We start from the raw sequence: 21,312 nt of genomic DNA on the forward strand, positions 1-21,312 counted from the left end.
TGAAATAATGTTAAAATGCACCCATGACTATTGGTCTACCTAAATCGCGATTTCGCGGAATTATGAAATTTAACTACTGCACAACGCAACACAAACTACATATCTTCCTTCTGTAGATAGCATTTTTTCATTCCTTCGCCGTCCTATGTGCATTGCACTTAAGCAAAAAACAAACAAACAAAAAACGTCCACAAATAACATTTACAAAAACAATTCTCCAAAGCGGTTGACGTTCTTGTTTACCATTCAAATAACAACAAAGTTTTAATCAGCCTTTCAGTGTGTCTGTACTGCTTTTCTATGACCTGTACTGTGCAGTAGGGGGTGGGACAAAGTTAGTGCTGCATTGTTTTGATTTAGGTTGCTAAAATCTAGCTTTCACCATTGGAGGTAAAATACCAGAAATGGACGACAAAGCAAAAAAAGCAAAGTATATTACGGTGATTGATCGTGTCAAGATGTTTCCCAAAGAAAATGTACATGCAGATGGACGTAATTGTTTTGCATATCTTAATGTGTCTTTAGAGAAAATACGATCGATCGCTATTTAGCTTCAGAATCACACATTAAACAGAAGGCTACTACAGATGCTGCTGAACAGAATGTAAAATAAACAGCTTTCAGAAACCAAACTGGAAAGTCACCGCAGACTAAAAGTATTCCTGTCAGCAAGTTAAATCAGTACTACAACGATCTAGCACAGCCATCTCGCTTCAACCTGCTGCTTACTTTTTCGCAGTTGGAATTTTACACCCAAATAGCCACGTTTTCTTTGTTTTCACTCAGTATTAATAAAATTAATTATTGGATGGGACAAATAACATGACAACGAACGTGCTGCATACAACCTTGCAAGTATTTACAAGTTAGATTTCTTCATAAAACAGAATTTGTTCAAATCATGAGGTGCTGAGGGAGCTTTACATAATTTGCATTGTTAAAATGTTCAGTCAACATAAATAACCTTACTAGCTAAAAAATATATTGCTAATAAAAATGTATAAATACAAAAATGATTTGTTAAATTCACCAAATTGTGTAGTATATTTATGTACCGAGTACAGTGTTAACTATGCTGCACATGTACCTGTTTTTTGGTATGCTTTGAAAACCTTCACCATTTGATTCTGTATATATTCATAATTAAAACTGGCTGAAAAATAGTCCTTTCATTATTATGAAAAAAAATATATAAAAATGGTAATTTTACTGGCCTGTTGTGTTGAATAGCTTAAAATAAACATTTCAGAAATGGTATAAAGAACACATGCACATGATTGTGAGTCCTACAGTTACCAATGAGTCTTAAAACAAGCATATGACATATGTCATGTCTCGCTATGTTTAATGTTTTTGCAGCTGTTACCTGTCATGCTCCACCACCGATATCCAATGGAATATTGGAAGGGAGTTCTTTTGAGTGGGGAACCAGTGTGAGCTACAGTTGCTCTCCAGGGTATGAACTCTCTTTCCCTGCAATCTTAACCTGTGTTGGAAATGGAACATGGAGTGGTGAGGTGCCTCAATGTTTGCGTAAGTTAACTTTTTCTAGTCTTCCCCCAATTTACTGTAAATGTTGTTATTATTATTATTATTATTATTATTATTATTATTATTATTATTATATTATTATTATTATTATTATTGTGATTTATAACCACTGGAAGTGAACTTCTGTTAACTATATTTGCTTTTGAGTGGCAACAACAGGTCATAAAAAGTAAATCCCAGAAATGTTTTCAGCAGAAAAAATGTATTATTTATACTTTTTTGTTTGCTCACTGATTATTCATCAAGGGGAGTTCCCAGTCAGAAACTTGTGTTTGACTTTTCCTTGTACATTAATGGTAAATCAACATTGGTATTCATTTTATGACATTTTTAGAATATGCAGTGTAGGGCAATAACGTTAGGTTACTTACCGTAACCCTGGTGGTGACCACGTGTTTGTTATAACCTGGAACAAGATGTTACATCACACAGCAACCTTCACCATTTGATTCCATATGACAATGAAGTCGAGCTAGCGACCTTGCAATTGTAATGTTTGACATTTTTTTTCAGGGAACCAGGGTTAAGGTAAGTAACTTAAGGTTCCATTTCAATCTCGAAATGTCAACCATTACGAGTTGGGAAATGTATACCCAAGCTTAGCAGTGAGCCAAAGCAGCCACAAGTCTTGCCCTGGCACGAGCCTAACTGGGAAGCTGCTGCACAAGAGGACAAGCTGCATCAAGGACTCTGGAACCCACAGAAGGCGCCGCTGAAGTAGCCACATTCAGTCTGTAAAACCTTGTCAGCATATGCGGTGTGGTCCATGCCACAGCGTTACATATGTCAGGTAGGGATGCCCCATGAAACACTGCCCAAGACATCATAGTTCCTCTAGTGGAGTGAGTTATAACATCACTTGGAGATCCAGCTCATAAGCCAGCCAGATCGTATCCACTATCTAATGCGACATACGCTGCTCAGAAAGTGTCTGACCTTGAGTATGCAACCCATAACACACCAATAACTGGGTTGTCTGTCTCCATGATTGAGACCTATCAATGTAAAACCTAGTGCCCTGACAGGGCAGAGTGTATTAAATCTCTGATCTGTTTCAGAGGAGAAGGGGGAGGGTGGAATGCTTCCAATTCCAACGACTGGTTCAAGTGAAACTGTGAAACACCCTTAGGCAGGAAAGATGGGTTAGTGCGTAAAGTAAAGTTATCACTGCTGCTGGCAAAGCGCAAACAGGAACCCTCTATGGAAAGGGCCTGTACCTCACTGACACATTAGGTTGACATGACGGCCAGGAGAAAATGTACTTGAAGTGACTTGAAGGGAGCCTCCATAAGAGCCTCTAGACTCTAGAAGTCTAGATCCCATGAAGGAATCATTGGTCTAAGGGGAGGGTGGAGCTGCCTAGCCCCTTTTAAAAACTGCACTGCCAAAAAATGAGCTCCGGGAGACACGGAGTCAGTTTTTACGTGGCACACAGATATAACAGCCAGCTACACCTTCACCGTAGAGAGGGGGTTTATCCTCCTCTATGGGGTCCTGCAGAAATTGTAAAACAACCAACATGGGGCAGGAGGTGGGGTCATGGTCTCTCGCCAAGCACCACTCCTGCTAAATCTATTTTATAAGAATACTGAGACCTCGTTGAAGAAGTTATAGTGTGGCTATAATGGAGTCTGAGAGTCCGAGGGCATACAGACGCTCCCGTTCAGTGGCCAGACCCACAGCTGGACTGACCTGGGGTACGGACCCTGACCCTGACTGAGAAGGTCCCTGCATAGCGGGATCCACCATGGCTGATCCTGAATGAGCTGGCACAAAGCGGCAAACCATATCCCCCTGGGCCAATGCAGTGCAACCAGGAGGACCATCGGCCCTTGTTCCGTAGGGTCAATTGCCAACTCGGACAGGATCAGCGCTAGAGGGGAAAGTGCATACAGTAAGCCTTAGGCCAGCTGTGGGCTAGGACATTGATTCCCAGAGGGCCTCCGCCTCTCTGAATCGAGAAACACAGAGGTCAGTGTGTGGACTCCTCTGAGGCAAACAGGTCGACTGTTGCGGTGCCGAAACTGTGCTAAATCATGGCTACCACGTGGGGATCCAGGCGCCACTCAGCATGCCAAGGAGCACTCCTGGTTCAACACCCCTGGCAGATGGACTGCCCTGAGGGACAGAAAAAGTGGTTGTGCCCAGGTTAGCAACTGGAACTCTGCTCTTTTCCAGGTTGAGTATGAACCCCAGCCGGGTAAGATGCTCCGTCACTAGAGCCGTGTAATACACGGCTTGCTCCTGCGACTGGCCACAGATTAGCCAGTCGTCCAAGTAATTGAAGACCCTGACCCCCTGCAGAACACAGAACTCGTACACACTGACCCGAAAGGCAAAGCTGTGGTACTTTCTGTGGCCAGGACGTATCGCATGGTGAGACCGCTGCAGCATCTCTTCCACGGCAGGCCCGAAGGTGTAGCCGGAGGACATGGGCGCATTGAGCAGGGACGCTTTGTCTGCGTCTGGGACCCTGGCCTGAGAGAGCCAAAGCTGGCGTCATGCAACCACAAGGGCTTCCAGGTTACATCCAATAGCTTGGCCACTGTGGTGCTTTGTGGAGCAGCTGGCCATTCACCAGCCTCAGCTCATTAATAATATGAGAAGAAGGCTGGGCAGACAGGTCCTGCAGCAGCTGCTGTTGGTACGTAGTCAGCAGACTAGCGGTGTTTGCTAGTCTTGCTGCCAGTGCCCCCTCGCTGTATGCCCTTTTTAAGTGCATTTCAGTGACCCTTTATTTGGGCAGGAGAAGTCACGAGACAGCGTTGAAATAGTCGGTGTCTGCACTAAGGCAGCCACCGCAGAATCAACGGGCAGGAAATGCTGGAGCCCCAGCTTCTCTGTGCCCTGGAGGGCATACAATGCTTCCACCCATCTGGAGCAAGTTGGCACTGATGCTGGGCTGCCCCACAAAGACTACAACTCCTCCACAAAATTTGGGAGGACTGGGAGGGGCTTACCATGCTGTGTAATTGACACTTGAGGTTTCACAAACCGATCGGCAGACCTGGGTCTCCTCAGTCCAAGGGATCTGGACCCGGGCACCAGCTCTGCTCACACAGGCTGCTAGCTCATACACCAGCGGACCGCTAGGAGCCATATATGTCTCAGACGGGGGGCCCTCTAAACAGGAGGTGTCCTCTGTTCCCCTTTGGAATTCATCTTCCTCTATGGAGGCGGCCAGGGACACCACATCGTCCTACTCCTCTTCAATCAGCTTAGACTATGGTAGAGCAGGGACCACTGCTGGAGCTGAGGGGGTCCAAAAGCTGGAGTGGGTGCAGGGGGAGCTGTCAAACCATGTTTGCTAGCTTCATCATTTGTGCCCGTAAGGTTGACACATCTGCAATGGGCGAGTTCCTGCACTTCTTCGCTTTCTTGGTCTTGTGCTCCCGAGAGCGAAACACAGACCGAGCACTGCGGCTCGCAGACAGCTCATGCGAGGAGCTCCTCGAGATTGTCAGTAAAGGCCGCGGAAAGCCAGAGGAGGTGGAATGACCTTCAGCACAGTCTGCCCTCTTAGCCTGGATCTATTGCAAATTGCTGCACACAGCACAAAAGGTGGGATCTGCCAGCGCTCGCCGGGCATGATCAGCACCCAGGCATTGGACACACAAATTATGGCCATCCTCTGGGGGGAGGCTGGCCCCACATATCACACAATCGTGGAACGACATTGTACGGATGGATATATACACCTGTACCGAGTACAGGGTAAGACAAAGGTGCTATGCATGGGATTCCTAAGTACCGAGGTGTGCCGGGCACAGGGACACGGAAGAAGTGCACAGGGATGCATGGGAGTACTATGCACGGGAGTGTTATGTGTACCGGGGCTCTGCACAGAGGTCCTATGCACCTGGTTAATCCAGATGAATGCACGGAGCACAGAGCACAGGGCACCGAGGGTGCTATGAACAGCAGTACAATGCATGGGGGTGCTTGGTGTACCAGGGCTATGCACGGGAATGCTATGCACGGGGCACAGGGAGTGCACGGGAGTGCTATGTACCACTGAAAAAGGCCCAAAATGCTATGCACTGGGTTAATGTGCTAAGCTGCTGAGCGGTACACTAAAACAGCTGTAGCCGCTTTTAAGACAGGAACAGTACTTTTTTTTTTTTTGACATTTCAACAGCACCATATCAAAATTGTAGATGCAGTAGATGGCACTTATTAGCAACCTCTCAGTTCCCAGCAAAAAGTTTCTATTAACCAAATGTTGTTATTAAGGGAAAAGCCACATTTTCAAATGTATGTATATGAAAAAACAATGTATAATATAGTTGTAGAAACAGTGAAGTGAAATACACGTCTTGGTTCATTACAGTGTTAAAAATAAACATGGAAAAAAACAAATATCAGAACAAACAACTGTTTACTAATGCTACACGGATGTGTGAAACAAAAAAGTGTACCTAGTACTGTATTGTACACATAGCACTACAACAGCGTACTAGCAGTATCCTTAAACAGTAAACACTCTTGGTGTATAGTACGGACATTAAATACAGAAGCATCATTTTAAAAGAAGTAGATGTCCAATGTTGTTTGTTTTTTTATGATTCGCCACCTCCAGTTGTAAATCACTCTCAATTTTCCGTGCAGTTTCGTAGCCAATTTCAAAATGCGGGACACAGCTGATTTTGAGATGCCACACTTTTCTGTTACCCATACTTGTTTAGCACCGGGTTCATGTAGTGCTTCCAAATCCGAACTTTATCGGCTGTAGAAAGGTCTACACGTTCTGAAGCCAGGATGTCAGACAACAATCAGACTCGATAAATGCTCAGCTGCATTATGAAAACTGATACATAAATAGACGCTGTGATGTTTGTGCACAATGTATTTGTGTGCGTGCCGTAGCCATAGAAATTGTAAAAAAAATAAATAAATAAAAAATGTCATTAAGTGGCAGACAGTGATAATATCCGAAATCCATTAGCATTAAAGTCTATGGGATGGGATTGGTTCCTGTGACAATGTTGTTAATAACCGAAAGTTGTCTTTATCAGGGTTGCTAATAACTGGCACCTACTGTGATAGCGTTTACAGGTAGATCAATTGAACAGACTCAGTAGTCTTATTGAGACTGAACCTGTACAAACCACAGTCAAACGACAACAGTAGAAACATCGCTTGACATGATTGTGCAGCTTTTTATTTTTTATTCAACTTAGTTCACTCAAACCTTTTGAATGAACCTAACAATGATTTCAGACACAAGTTTGAAATGCAATTTGATTTAGGCTTTAATGACTGATGCAAATGACACATAACAGTGTTTTTATGAATACAGAAAGAGTTATTTTTTTTATATACAGATAAAATGGGCTAATTATCCCTAGTACCACCAAGTGTCACCGGGTGAGAGGAAATGACTGACAGCCTGATTGTTAGCTAACAGAAGAAACAGAATCTATTTGGGTTTCAGAAGACTATAAATGAATCAACCAGTATCTATGTATCAAATAATCCAAAACACCTTGGGTTTATTAGAGAACCTGTAATCTAATTAAAAACTAATCTTACTCTGATTCTAAAAATTTAAATCTGGGGAAAAAAAAAAAAAAAAAAAAACAGTAAGTGATGACAAAATGAACTGTCTACAACAGTTTCTTTGAATGTTTTCCTAAATAGTACAAAATAGGTAAAGGTAATGAAATGTAAATACATTTTAGGCATGTTACTGTATATCTTTTTTTCAGCAAAGTTTTGTGGAGATCCTGGTGTCCCGAGAGAAGGGATGCGAGAGGGAAGAAGCTTTATTTACCAGTCAAAGGTCTCCTTTAGCTGCAATCCTCCATTTCTTCTTGTGGGATCCAACACAAGGATATGCCAGGCAGATGGATCATGGAGTGGATCCCTGCCTCGCTGCATAGGTACAGAGAAACCAACACTACCAATAATGTGGAAAAAATATTGTCAAAATGGAAAGTTGCTAATACAAAATCTCTCAAGGAACTACAGAAACTAGCAATGCATGTTTTGCTTTGATTGTCAAACTTTCTAAAACTATGTCTTTGATGTTGACTCAGGGATGAAATTCTGCCAGTACTCACGGGTACTTATTTAATCTGCTTTTCATCCAACGCGGATGCATTCCATCCACTCACACAGTCCACTAGCGCAACGCTTCTCAAATGCGCTTTCATTCAGCACAGTTCATGCTGCTTGCATTCTGTTTCCTCATAATGCTTCTGTTTGTTTTAGCTGCTATTGGCCACCATTAACATCAGTATAATCACTGCATGTTGATTGGCCGAACTTTCATTCTGATCAGATTTCATCACAAGTCACAAATCTCCGCCCATTTTGCTTTGTCAGTACTCATTTGTTGATCAACGGGAGAAGATTTGTGTGTACATCTAAAAAAAAAAAAAAAAAAAGGAATAAGTAAGCCACAGTAATGACATTACTTTATGAAAATGTGTCTTTTGCCACTTTGTTTATTGTGCATAAACCATAATACCAGGGATACATTTTTTTTTTTTTTTTTTTTAAAGTCTACTTTTATACTGTTTCTGCCTGGACAGTCTTTTTTATTGATTAGATCATGGTAATTAATCTACGCAGAAACACAACAGAGAAACACACAGACTATATTATTGTAGGATAAGTAAAAAATACATTACAGAAACAGGCATATATGTTCTAATCCAAGGCTATTATTGTAGCTTGGTCAAGTCCTGTTGTAAGTGAGTACCCAGGGTCTGGAAAGTATGTGGGTGATTGCCATGGAGATTAAAATGGCCAAGCCAAGTACATCGTTAGTTGTAGTAGTGCCTGCTACATACAAAATTTGAGGGGTATTTTAGCCGCTGTTGTGCATTGTTTGACTTAGACCTTTTGTATCTTTTTTTCATAGCACAGTTGTTGTTTTTTTTATAACAGTTTTTTATAACATCCCTTTTGTCTTGAAACAAAGCTCACTCTCTACAGCAGTTATCGCATAGTGTAATATTTCTTAATGCTTCTCATTCAAGGTTTATCTTAAGTGTTACATTATAGTACATGACAGTGATACACGCTTTCAGTATTTTCAGCTTCCTTGTTTATGGTTTTAATTGATCAGTTATACAGCTTATTTTGTATTCATAAATGTATAGTGTACCGGTATGTATACATTTTTAAAGTATGTATTCATTGGCACTCAAATTGTCTCCATTTTTAAAATGTTTACACCCAGCTGTGCACATGAGTATCTGCACTTGTTTATTGAGAATTTCACCCCTGTCTGTATGTGAGTATTTATGTGGTTGCTATGAGGTTTACATTCAGAACATAGACTGGTGTACCATGCATCTGTTCTTACTGGAAATAACTAATCAGAACTTTTAAATAGGTTTGCAATTCACCACGTAATCACTGCACTGCGCTACGCGACCTGTCTTGCTCTGAAAAGCGATCTACGTTCATCATTTCAAAATACTGTATCCCAATTAAACTAAGTGACATCTCAATTAAACAACACAAATAGCATTGGGAAGAACCATCTCCCAGAGTTGTATCCCATTTAAGCAGAAATCCCGATTAGGTGGCACCGACAGTACTGTACATGAATACTGCTTTATAAGAAAATGTATATTTAGATACTGTCTGTAAAAGAATTAGGTGAAGAATCAATAGAGCCTCACGGTCTATATCCAGTATCAAATTTAAAAAATTGACAGTGAGTTTAAAAGAATAATGAAAACAGCATAAGGTACATTGTTTTTTAAAGAATGCCAGTTATGTAACAACAGATGTATAACTTGCTATAATTTGATAACTCATTTTAGCTTGCTACCTACCTACAGGTTCAGCAGAGGTTTTTTTTATGTTTGACAAACATACTGCTTTAATACTTGCTTACCTACATATACTCATCAATGGTCTTTCATAATGAACCTTTCCTATATATATATAATGGTTATTCTTTGATTATACAGTAAGTTTTGAACTGCAAGTAATGAACGTGTTTTTTGTCTTTAGAGCCCACACGCACCACATGTGAGAACCCAGGTGTCCCAAGGCACGGATATCAAAACAAATCTTTGGGATTTCAGGTGTTGTATTGTTTTCTTAACTGTTCTTTGTAAACACCAATTCCGTGGTTCAGTCGCCACCTCCCTCAAGGTTCAACTTTTCAGAATCCAGACTCATATACTGTATATAAATCCAGTTCATGTTAATTTGGCTAACTAACAATGGATTCTTCAGGACAAATATCTATTTATTTATTTATTTATTTATTTACTGTCATGTTTGACAAGCATTTTAAGTATCTTTTATAATTAATCAGTACACCTACCCCTTAATCTGTTCTGCAGATGCCATTACTTGGTAGTCCTTATCATTTAAAGAAATCTAAATTAATCAGTTCGGCAATACATTAAAACCCAAACCTTAACTGTGTCCTGTGAAATATGATGGCATTGCTTTTATTCATATTTTATTCTATGCTGTTCCAAATTTATTGTCCAAAGTAGCAAATCTCCATTCCATCAAAGTATGCTAGGATGTGAAAGCTGATGTTAATGGTACTTAATATCTTCAGCTTAACACAACTGGGGATTTCTGTTCATTCAAAGTACTGTAAAATGCTTTGAAACCTGTGAAAAGTGCATGTCTGACATCTTCAGTTGTAAAAATATATTACTTAATCCTTTTGGACGTGGAAGACTTGAAGACTTTATGCCTCTGGAGAGGGACACATTACTGAGAAACATTTGAAAATGTTAACCTAGTGGATAACAATGGAATCCAGCAGTGCCAGCTGTATCATGCAGTTTTTAACAACCTTTCGTACTGAAGCTCACTTTCCACATACATATTCTGCTACTATATCCAATTTTGATGTAATACCATGAAGGTGGTTCAGCTGATACAGATGTTAACCACAAGCCAGAATTTAACCACAGTTTATAGATAGAACAAATAATGTGTTTAACAGTGGTGAGAACGTAATGGAAGAATCTGAATACCCTGACTGTGTCTCATAAATCAAACATTTCTCAAAAAAAGCACTCCGACTACTGTGCATAAGCTATACCAGCATAGGAGCAGGTCAGTATTCCAGTTTAATGCCAATTTAATTTAAACCAAAAAGCAACTCACAAGCTGTTATAGTGGGAGATGTACAGTGCTGTTCTTTGTGACAAATAATTTGGATTTGAATGGCTTTTTGAATGTTTTCTTGTTGATAACAGGCCTGATTTTCATTTGACAAGGAGAAAAATAGCTATGAAGAAACCATGTTAATTCACTGCTTCTACTTAAACCCAAGATGATTCTTGCTAGTCATATAACATTAAGATATGTTTTTTCTATCTCCTTGTGTGAAAAATAATACAGTAGCAAAGGGAAATTTTGCACAGGTGCAAACAGATCAACAGGCCAATTGTATCAGTGGGATATTTTAAATACAACACGTGTCATCTCTTCTGTTTAAAAATTAAGTACAAAAGTACTTATTTACTTGCTTATTAACTTAGTTTTATTGTTCCAATTAGGTTGGAAGTGTGGTTCAGTTTGATTGTGAAAGGGGGTACCTCCTTCAAGGATCTACTACACGAGTATGTCTGGCGGATCTCACCTGGAGCGGAGTTCAAACCGAATGCATTCGTAAGTAATGGAATTATGTATGCTTACATTGTAGAGCATTAGAAAACGATACAGTAGCATCAGACAATCAGCGTCCAGATCTAGCGGGCTTCTATTACACAGTAGATGCCTGCTGGAATGTCACAGCATCAACTGTGAATAAAACTTGAAATCAGTCCACGCAAGTGGCCGCTTTTTCATTTTGACTTGCCTTAATGAAATCTCAGTTCACATCTACTGTGGTAATCAAACCCATCTTTTCACCTGTATGTGAGACTGTCACAGTGCAATATCACAAAAATGCTGCAGCTTTTGTTTTTTCTGAGCACCATTGAATCAGCTTCACGTCATTAGTCCTGCCACCAGGTGACATAAGAAAGCAGAAAATGTAGTAAACAAAACTACAGGGAGCGCTGTTGATTTAAATACTAAGCTATAAAGACAATTGTGCATTTTGAGGCAATCGGAGTGTAAATGTACAAGACAAATACATAAACTACCGTAGAACCTGTCATATCTGATTTAATTGGTTCACGGGGTCCATCGAATGTGTACAAATATCGTACCTCAGATGGAGTCACTATATTACATTGTAGTTGCTTCATTAATGTTGGCAAATTATATATTAACAATGTCAGATACATCAGTGTGATTACAACATCAAAGTACGGTAATACACGAATACTGCAGTGAAAATGATTGCAAAACAAAGCACGATAATACAGTATCTGGCAATTTACAAAATAGCATTCCAAAAAGCACTTCCAAATTTGCGCTGTCTTGTTCTTACAATGCAGATCTCCGCAGTTCTGCACAGTGCTGCACAGAATCGCAGAGATGTGCTGCAGACGTCACCCAATGTTACTGTGGGAGGCTGGCTGCAGCTGTGAACCAAAGGGAAATGCAAAGACCGCGAGTGACCTGCTAATCGTAATGCAAATAACCACTAAAACTACTGCTGCCACCTTGTTAGCGAAGGCGAACAACATTTTGTCATTATACAATGAAGCTGTGAACAGCCTTGTCAACGCTATATTAAATAAAGAAAGAAAGAAAGAAAGAAACATAATATACTAAATCCGTGATAAGTGATGTATCATTTTACAATAAAGTTGATGTTAATCAATTACTAATTGATAATCCAGACAGATTTAAATATAGCACATTGAAAATGTATGCTGTGCATCAAGGTTTGGAGAAAGTGTTTCTCTAAAAGCTGCATGTGAGGTCAGAAAGACAGCAGCCAAGAGCAGCCGGCGCAGCAAGCTATGTGTAACAGAACGCAACAATTGAAACGTGCCTTCTGTGTCGTTGACAGTTTCCTTCAAAACCATTATCAAAATACAGTATCACTTCACCTAAAATATATTCCTCAGACACTTTGCTAAGGCTGCAAGTACCATCGCTTGATTTAGAAGAAGCGTGTTTGCAGTTGAAAAATGCATTAACCGTTGTATAAAGGAATTACGAAAATTGCGGTTTAGAATAAAAGCAACTGTATTAATACTGAAATGTTCCTAAACCACGGTAAACCGGGAAAAAACGGTATACCGACCCATCCCTACTTACTATGTATATGCCTGTTCACCTGAGAAAGCGTGTACACAAACTTGGTTTAGTTGTCGGTGAAAAAATCTTCTTTCAGCTTTTTAACTGTATAGAACAGTAATTATATGAATCCCTTGCTTTCTTGTTTTGTTTTATTTAAACTGGGCAGTTACGTGAAGTGATATCATGTAAAACGTGAAACTGAATTCCCAAATGCACGTCTTTTTTTATTTATCTACAACTAAATCCATTCTGTCTTGTTAAAGAGCTTAATTTACTGTTTTATAGCCGTAATAAAAAAAAAAGTGCATTGATCAGTTTATCAGTACCAGTAAATTGGTAACAGCAAGAGAAAATATACAAATGTAATATTTATCAGGGAAAAGGTTTAGGTATTACTGAATCCTGAAGCTGGGACGGAATGCCCCTCCCACCTCTACGTAAATTCCCGTATATAATCTTACAAAGTTAAATAGAAGTTTCAATATAGGTTTTCTTAACAAAAAAAAAAAAAAAAAAGACCAAAAAAAAAAAAGCATTTTCCTCCTTTACTTCCAGTGCCACATACAATAGTAGACTGTTTATAAATTATAGTTGCCATCACAGTGATGATTGCAACCAGGGAATAAACCTTTACAAATACTCGGATGTCAGCTGTATGACTATTTTAGAAGAGGTCAGAGACTGTGTTAACTCACCAAAACGATTTATGCTGTAGTATGCTGCATTACTCCATCTCTTCAGCAAAAGCATTTTAAGTTCTTGATATACTGTAGGCTACGGCATATTCAAGTTGTTACTGCAATTGTGCAATTCAGTATAAAAATTACTTTAACTCAGTGTAAGCTTTACACTTATGTTAGTCACACGTTTCAGCATAGAAACATTGTATTTCAGTAGTAACCAGTTTCTAGTCAGATAACACCCTCTAGCATGCAGAAGATGCAGGACAGGTTAACTAAACTGCATTTTCCGGAAACCTCAATGTTATATTTTGCCATTTTTATAGCTGGCTTTGGTTGCCACTATGTTTTACAGCAAATACTAAACAAAGACACAATTGGTCCAAATTTAATTTATCTACCAAAACCAGCCACTGTTTATTGGTACAGGACGGGTAGAAAGCTACCCGTCCTGTACCAATAAACAGCTCAAAACAGCCAACCACAGCCTGTCAACTCAGCTGGATGTCAGCATCTTAACGACAACAGCCCAAGACACGGACATTTCAGTAATATTGCTTCATTTTGATATCTGGCATTGTCCAAATAAACTATAAGCAACCTTTAGCTTGGGACACATAACTCCAGTCAATCAACTATCACACGGTAGAGCCTTCATCGACATTATTGCTGAACTAGAACACAAATAGTACTTTTAGGAGGATGCATTAACACTACATTTTGAACAATGGAAAAAATGGCAGCAGCATACATATAATATACTGAAGTGGTGATTGATGTTTTTTTCTTTTTTTTTTGTGTCACAGCATTTTTTGTGTTGTGTGTTATTTTTTCTTTGATTCAGTACGCTCTTTTGTCATTATATATTTTAGAGTACGCAATTGTGTCATGCCAGATATGCAGTTGTTTAATTAGATTTTGAGACCAAGGTAGTTAGGATTTGATTAAAAAAAAAATAATAATAAAAAGCTCCCCACCATATCACTCTGACAGCATACTGTTAATCCGTGGCTTTTTAAATATAATGACAGCAGTACATATGACTAATTGGTTGAGGGATTTAGTTTGCTCACTTGGGCATTACATTTTCAGAAAGTTAAGTCCAGTCATTAGATTCCTTTTTTCTAAAGACATGCATAATACAGTATTTGCTGCAAGAAATGGGAGTGTTGAGGACATTCTGGATCTTAGTTACTTAAACAGTGCCTTGTCTTTTTCCTCATTGTTTTAAGGCTATGTTAAAATTTTAATGAACTTTTCTCTTTTTTAATACCAAGATTAAGGCTATGTTCACACTGAGTTTGTTTGGGGGGTTGGTTTAGCACTCAGTACAGCTTAGGTTATAACCTGAGAAAAGGAAAATGTAAAAAATTGTTCTGAGATGACCACGCTGACCATTTGTGTGTATGGTAAGGAATAGGTGCCCATATTCTTTACGATGACTCAGTGTGTTGCTAGCGAGTTGGTAAAGATTGAAACTCAGAGTTATGTATTGTTTTTGTTAAGGAAGAGGAGTGAAAGCGTTTGGTAATATTTTCTTGTTTTGGAGTAAATGCAAAAGACTGGCAAGTCCCTGGGTGCAGCCATCTTAATAGTCAACAAAACAGAGTACCTACAAGTTATTAGTCTATACTAATAATAGTAATAAAATAATCTGAACAGTGCATATAATGTAACCTGACCAAAACAATAGAAAATGCATTACAACATTACAATAGCATCAGTAATAAAACAAACTTAAATGAGATCGATGCAGTAATTGTGTCACTATGTATTTTACCTGAGGCCTCAAATAAAAACTCTATTGGCATTTATAATCTCATCTTCTGACTGTTTCTTACAACCTATAACAACCACCGAACCACACTACTTTACAGTCTTTGACAAATGTCAGGACAATACTGTTTCAAACAGTTTGCCTGCATGGATGTGTCCTGGGGCTGTTACTAGGACAAGATCAAAGCCATCTGCCATTTGGGATCATTCTAACAGGCATTTACTGTAGCATTCATAGCCTGAAATAACTGTTAAAGGGTATTTATTTATATTAAGTGCATTAATAGTGTATGTGTTACATATTTTTCAGCTCATACATGCAAGCAGCCAGAGAGTCCTCCTCACGTTAATGTGGTTGGAATGGACCTGCCCTCAATCGGATACACACTGCTTTATTCTTGTCAGCCTGGCTTTTTTCTATCAGGTGGATCGGAGCACAGGGTCTGCAAGTCAGATGGCACTTGGACTGGAAAAATGCCTGTATGTCAAGGTAATAAAGAAATGTGTTAAAGCCGCTGTAATTTATTGTTGCATATTTCTGTTAAACCTCTGCATTTAGACAGTTTCTTTTAATAAAATGTTATATTGTAACTTTTACAGTGGGCTCCAAATTAACTGAGAAAACCAACAAACCCGTGACAGGGACTCCAAGTCCTAAGTTAAATGGTAGGTATTTCTTCTTCTTCTTCTTCTTCTTCTTCTTCTTCTTCTTCTTCTTCTTCTTCTTCTTCTTCTTCTTCTTCTTCTTCTTCTTCTTTGGACCAGCTTTGCATTTGATCTCAAGTTTGCCATCAGTGGCCGGTTATACTAAAGGGATCCGATCCAGGATCAGATCTTGATCCATGTTGCGTTGCATTAAAAGGATCAGCCTTTATCGTGAGCTCAGTTTTGGTTCAAGATCTGATCCAGTTTGAATCTTGCTTAGAGCAGGATTAGAGTCAAAACAGGATATCCCTTATTTTTTGTATGCACGGAATATGTTTGCATCATGTTCCTGTTACAGATTAGGCATATATTGGAATTCATTCAGTTGCCCCTAATTCACACATTAATCACACTTAATTGCATAACAAATTACTAGCAATAAATGTAATGTGTTGACAAATTGTATTTACATTATCATTGTATAGATTTTAATGAATGGCTAATAGTGTACTTAGATCGAAAAATCTTTCTAAAAATCCTTCTTCAATTGTCTATCAATTAGACCTTCCAATTTCTGCCAAGTTAACGTCCATTGGGCATAAAGTTGTCGGGGGTGGGGGGGCAAAATTACAGGCATTATTGGGGAGGGAGTATTTTTAAGATTAGGTATATATAGATTATGTTTACAATTAAGCATGCTTACAATTCAAAGGTAGAGCACAGCATGCAACCAAGATAAAGACTCAAGAAGTGCAGTTAACATATTTAATGACTGGTGAAATGCAATTCAAAGCTGCTGCAGTATGTCCACTGTTTTGTTATTTCAAAACAAACATTAATCTTTAAAGCTGCAGTGTACAGTGCAAACCCACATGAAAAACCACACTTGTAGGTGAAAAAATAATATCATAAAATTTGCTATATTTAAAAAAATATATAAACACATGACATTTTTGGTCCACTAAAGGGCTTTAAAGTAAGAAATTGCAGTGTCTAGTGTGAAAACAACACAAAATAATAAATTAACACCCAAAGTAGCATTATAGTATTAAAATGTTCAATACAGAAAATGGTCTGAGTTCTTGCATTGTCTAAATAAATAAATAAATAGACTTCCAGGCTTTTTGGAACATTGATACAACATTGTGATTCATTGGAATAATAATAGTGTCAATAGTGCTTTGTAAAGTATTTAGTTTTGATTGAAGTCTATATTTATTTTCACAAGGTGACGACATACTGTTTTTTAATACAAAAAGCACAAAAGTAATTTTAAGTTTGCTGTTTCAGTTTAATATAAAAGGTTAAACTGCACATGGACAGTTAGAAACCTCAGTGTGGTGACATTAGTAAATAATACCGAGCTACAGTAAGTATCAAACTTAAAACATCTTTCTGTTGTTTACATAATATAAAGTGTTTTGGATACAGTAACCTGGATTTGCATTATTTAATGAGTTCAATTGTGCAAGACTAACACATCCTCCTCTATCCATGCCCATCCTTTTGCCATTTTTCCTCCACATTACTGTGATCTCAGGCTGTATGCAAATATGACAACCGAGGTCTTTAAACTATGCACTACACATTTTCGCTTCTCATTGGTCATTGTTTTTATCTTGTAAGTACAACTGGCCCTCAGGTGGCACTGATGTTTCACTTTAAACAGGGTAGTTACTGCCATTGCAAAGTATGCTATGCTTTGACTAAATATTTTCACTGCACAGGACCGGTATTGTATATTCACACTTTGTGAAATACAGGTAATATCTGTCACAAAGGAAGTGTCAGCGCCCAAGAAGCAGTACAACACACAGATGGTATGGGGCTAAACGGCCACAGTCGTATCTTTATTAAATAATAAAGCAAAACAATTCACGCAAAACACTAAGAAACAGGCACATTGACCAAAACAAAATAAACACTAACAAATAATCTTTTATAAAACAATTACCTTGGTTCGTTTGCTGGTAGCATTCACTCTCGCTTTTAACTCCTCTTAACTCTCCTCTCTCAATGAGCCTGGAGTGGGTATTTTATTCTGTGGCTGGAACCTTAATTGCCTATTAAACAATTACTTTATTAATGATCCAGACATATTCCCACAAGCTTCTTGGGATGGGAATTTAACCCCATCCACACCAGCTACACTTTATAAGACCAGCTTATAAGAAATAAATTCATATCCACAATGGGTGGGCACCCCATGACAATCTGCCAGGTACTATCTGTCAAAAAGTCACCGGTAGCATTCTAGAATGAGGGCTCATAAATTAAATGATAATTGGTGCTTTGGAGATTACAAGTTCTTATTATTTTTTTGCCATTAAAACAGGGTGGCTGTTTGCATACCAACAGCCAGCAGAGCCATATTTTTCACACCAGATGCAATTATATACACCAGAATATTCATGTATTCAATAAGTAATATTCAAACACTGTTGAATAAAGTAGCTCTGAAAAACTACAATTAACAACTAAATGATTCAATCTTTTTACATTTAGGTCAATACAAAATACAGAGCACAAACTAAAATAAAAATCTGCACCCTGGGAAGTAACATTACAAAAAAAAGAAACATTTGTCATGAACACTGAAAGTTGTTTGTTTTCATGATTTTTTTTTTGTTTTGTTTTGTTTTTTTGTAGTTCCTGATGATGTATTTGCTCCTAATTACATCTGGAAAGGCTCCTACAACTATAAAGGAAAGAAGCAACCAATGACTTTAACTGTCACAAGCTTCAACACCTCCACTGGTAGAGTTAATGCAACTTTAACAAACAGTAACATAGAAATGCTACTGTCAGGTATGTTTGTTTCTCTTTTGTCTACCTTGGTATTTTAATATATAGGTTAGTGCATATGTAGCATTTTCTTTATTTTATATTTCAACTTCTGGCATGTGGTAGTTTCTTGTCCCAGAACTGTAATAGATTAAAGGGCTGATCACACACAACACATCTGGTTGCATTTCTGCGATCCTGGCACCTAGGTTGCCAGGTGTGCTGAGACATATTCTGCAACATGATGCCGGTGATTAGGCTGGTGGCAAATCTCTTTAATTAACTTCCCGGGAATGTTCCATGTGATGTCAGCATATGGGCCTCTCCAGCCAATCTAACTGCCTGGCAATTTGGTCTCCAGCCGTTGCCAAACCAGTAGTAATGGAGCTGCTGTTATCTATGTAAATAAAATGTGAAAATAACTACAGCCAACCAAAAAAGAAAAAAAAAACACACGGCCCAACCCCCCACCCCACCCCCAGGATGCATGTACAGTAGTGACTGCCTGTTTATTACTGCAAATGTAGTTGGTGTTTCAGTTCTGTTCATGGTAAACAGGATAATTTTTCATAGTTCTAGCCTTGTATTTAGCAGTATGATAGCTTCCCCTTCAGTATTTCCAATTTGACAAATAAATAAAAGATGCAGCAGTCAGAACTTCAAACACAGTCATATCCAATAATAACATGTGCTGCAGCCATTGTAGGGTTAATGGAATACTATCCATCAGGTGATATAGTTTTAGAGGAATGCAGAAGGATATAGCCTAAACAGACTTGTGATTTTAATGAATTTTTAGACTGCTGACAAAAAATTGACAGTGTATATGACCTTAAATTGATATTCATGCATTGTAAATTATCTCAAAAGAAATTCCTATTTAATTTTTATTCTCAGTCTAACAACATCAAAGCCCTCAGACTATGCAGACATGATCTGAATTCACTAAATCAGTCAGCTTTTGAAAATAAGTGAGCTGACATTTTCTAATGGAACGTGACATTTATGTATGAAGCAATAGCAATAGAACCCAAGGAAGAGGGCTTTATTTTCTGGTAAGGCCCGTCTCTTGTCGTTAAATGTCCCAGTGCCAAAGGCAAGGGCATTAAGATAACAAGAATGGCCTTTACCAGACGGTAGAGCGGTATGAGGGGTCTGTTGCTATTAGAAAATCAGTACGTTAAAAAAAACAAAAAAACATTTAAAGTTTTTCTGTTATTGTTTTTTCCAGATTTTTATGCAGCGCTAATCTTTGTTGCTAATGAATACAAATTCCATTTGTGGTCTGGTAGCCTTCAGGCTTCATTATCCCAGCGGTGGACTATGTCGCATCGTGGGTATATCCAAAAGCCTAAATAATACCTCAATAGTTTAAAAAAAAAAAAAAAAAAAAGTCAGCTTACATGGAGATATTCTTCAGTTCACAACAGTGAATGTGATCTGTGAACTGTTTGTAAAACCTGTAAAAGAAAAAAAAAGTGACACTATTGAAGGATATGTCTTGGTAACTGCACACCCCAATTTGATTAAACTATTTATGAATTTGCTTCAGGGATACTGTATATTGGAGCATATAACTGGTAAAGTGATTGTACACCTGACCATCGGTCCCTAATACCAAAGGCTAGAACAATAAAAAATTTCTACAAAAAAAAAAAAGAATAAGGATAGGATAGGATGTGAAAAGTGGTAGTCACTGCTCTTTTCTTTAGGAAGACATTCAGTACGTTTCACTTTTAATGTAATGGACAGGACATACAAAGGTGTATACTACTGTGTAGATATAGTTATAAACAGTACAGATTGTATTCTTTATGTAATAAAGCTTATGAAAATAAAAATGTAACACTGCAGGTCAATCTCTAGTGTATTTATGTCTGTAAAAATATGCAAAACATTAAGGGTCCGATTTTAATTATTTAAACAATGGCAGTGTCAAGATCTGCTGGTATTTACAGCAATTGAATAGAATTGATGTAATTTATCACACAGGAATTTATAAAAGCCAAGAAGCGCGACTGATGTTGCTAATGTTCCATGCAAAAGCATCTGCTCATTCTTCCTTAAGCAAGATCAAAGAAGAAAAATGGTCCATGGATGGTTTTGTAAGTAGATCTAAATTGACTAAAGATGAAATACTGTCGGTTTTAAAATGTGTTCACTTGGATATATGCTGTAAAAGTAGACATCTTCCCCGTGAGAATTATGAATTGGATTAAAAAAGGTTTACTTACACAGTGTATTGATCTAATTGCTGAATACATCAAATGTACAAGAAGTTTGCAATAAAAAAATGGCAATAAAATAATGTACCGTAAAAAACGTTGAATAAGTCAATTTTCTAAGCATTTTTGTGGGGCCCTTAAAAGGGGACAGCTACTAATACACTGGTGCAACATATGCGCCGGTGTGTCTAATATTAAACTACTGTACCAATGCTACAATGAGATTACTACTACATAAACTTAACTGTCAACAACCCGATTTATTTGTTCAGGATCTACGGCATGCAGGTCATGTTGCTAGGTAGCAACACAAAACCACTGTTCTAATTAAAAGTTTACATTTTTTACTCTAAATACCCAAACAGCTATTGGTTAGAAAGCAGAGTGGTAAACTTTTCAAGTCTTCTGTTGAAATACATGTTAGTCGCAATGCTGAAAAAGCAGTATGTGACTGTAGACAAAACAAAGACAAACTTAAAATGGCCAAAGAAAAGCGACCTGATAGACAGAAAGTA

At 38.3% G+C, this 21,312-nt stretch overlaps 1 protein-coding gene across 1 annotated transcript in view; it reads left to right on the plus strand.

The window, feature by feature from the left end:
• LOC121314905 (CUB and sushi domain-containing protein 3-like) overlaps positions 1-21,107 on the plus strand; it is a 44,118-nt gene extending 23,011 nt beyond the window's left edge. Inside the window, exons 7-14 of the mRNA XM_041248651.1 lie at positions 1,360-1,533; positions 7,260-7,433; positions 9,526-9,599; positions 11,046-11,157; positions 15,454-15,633; positions 15,744-15,809; positions 18,438-18,596; positions 20,565-21,107. Coding sequence (XP_041104585.1) covers positions 1,360-1,533; positions 7,260-7,433; positions 9,526-9,599; positions 11,046-11,157; positions 15,454-15,633; positions 15,744-15,809; positions 18,438-18,596; positions 20,565-20,791 — 1,166 coding nt within the window. The 3' untranslated portion in view covers positions 20,792-21,107. The remainder of the gene's footprint in view (positions 1-1,359; positions 1,534-7,259; positions 7,434-9,525; positions 9,600-11,045; positions 11,158-15,453; positions 15,634-15,743; positions 15,810-18,437; positions 18,597-20,564) is intronic.
• Positions 21,108-21,312: the final 205 nt, after the last annotated feature.

Source organism: Polyodon spathula, chromosome 4 (genome assembly GCF_017654505.1).
Source record: "Polyodon spathula isolate WHYD16114869_AA chromosome 4, ASM1765450v1, whole genome shotgun sequence".
Lineage (NCBI taxonomy): Eukaryota > Metazoa > Chordata > Actinopteri > Acipenseriformes > Polyodontidae > Polyodon > Polyodon spathula.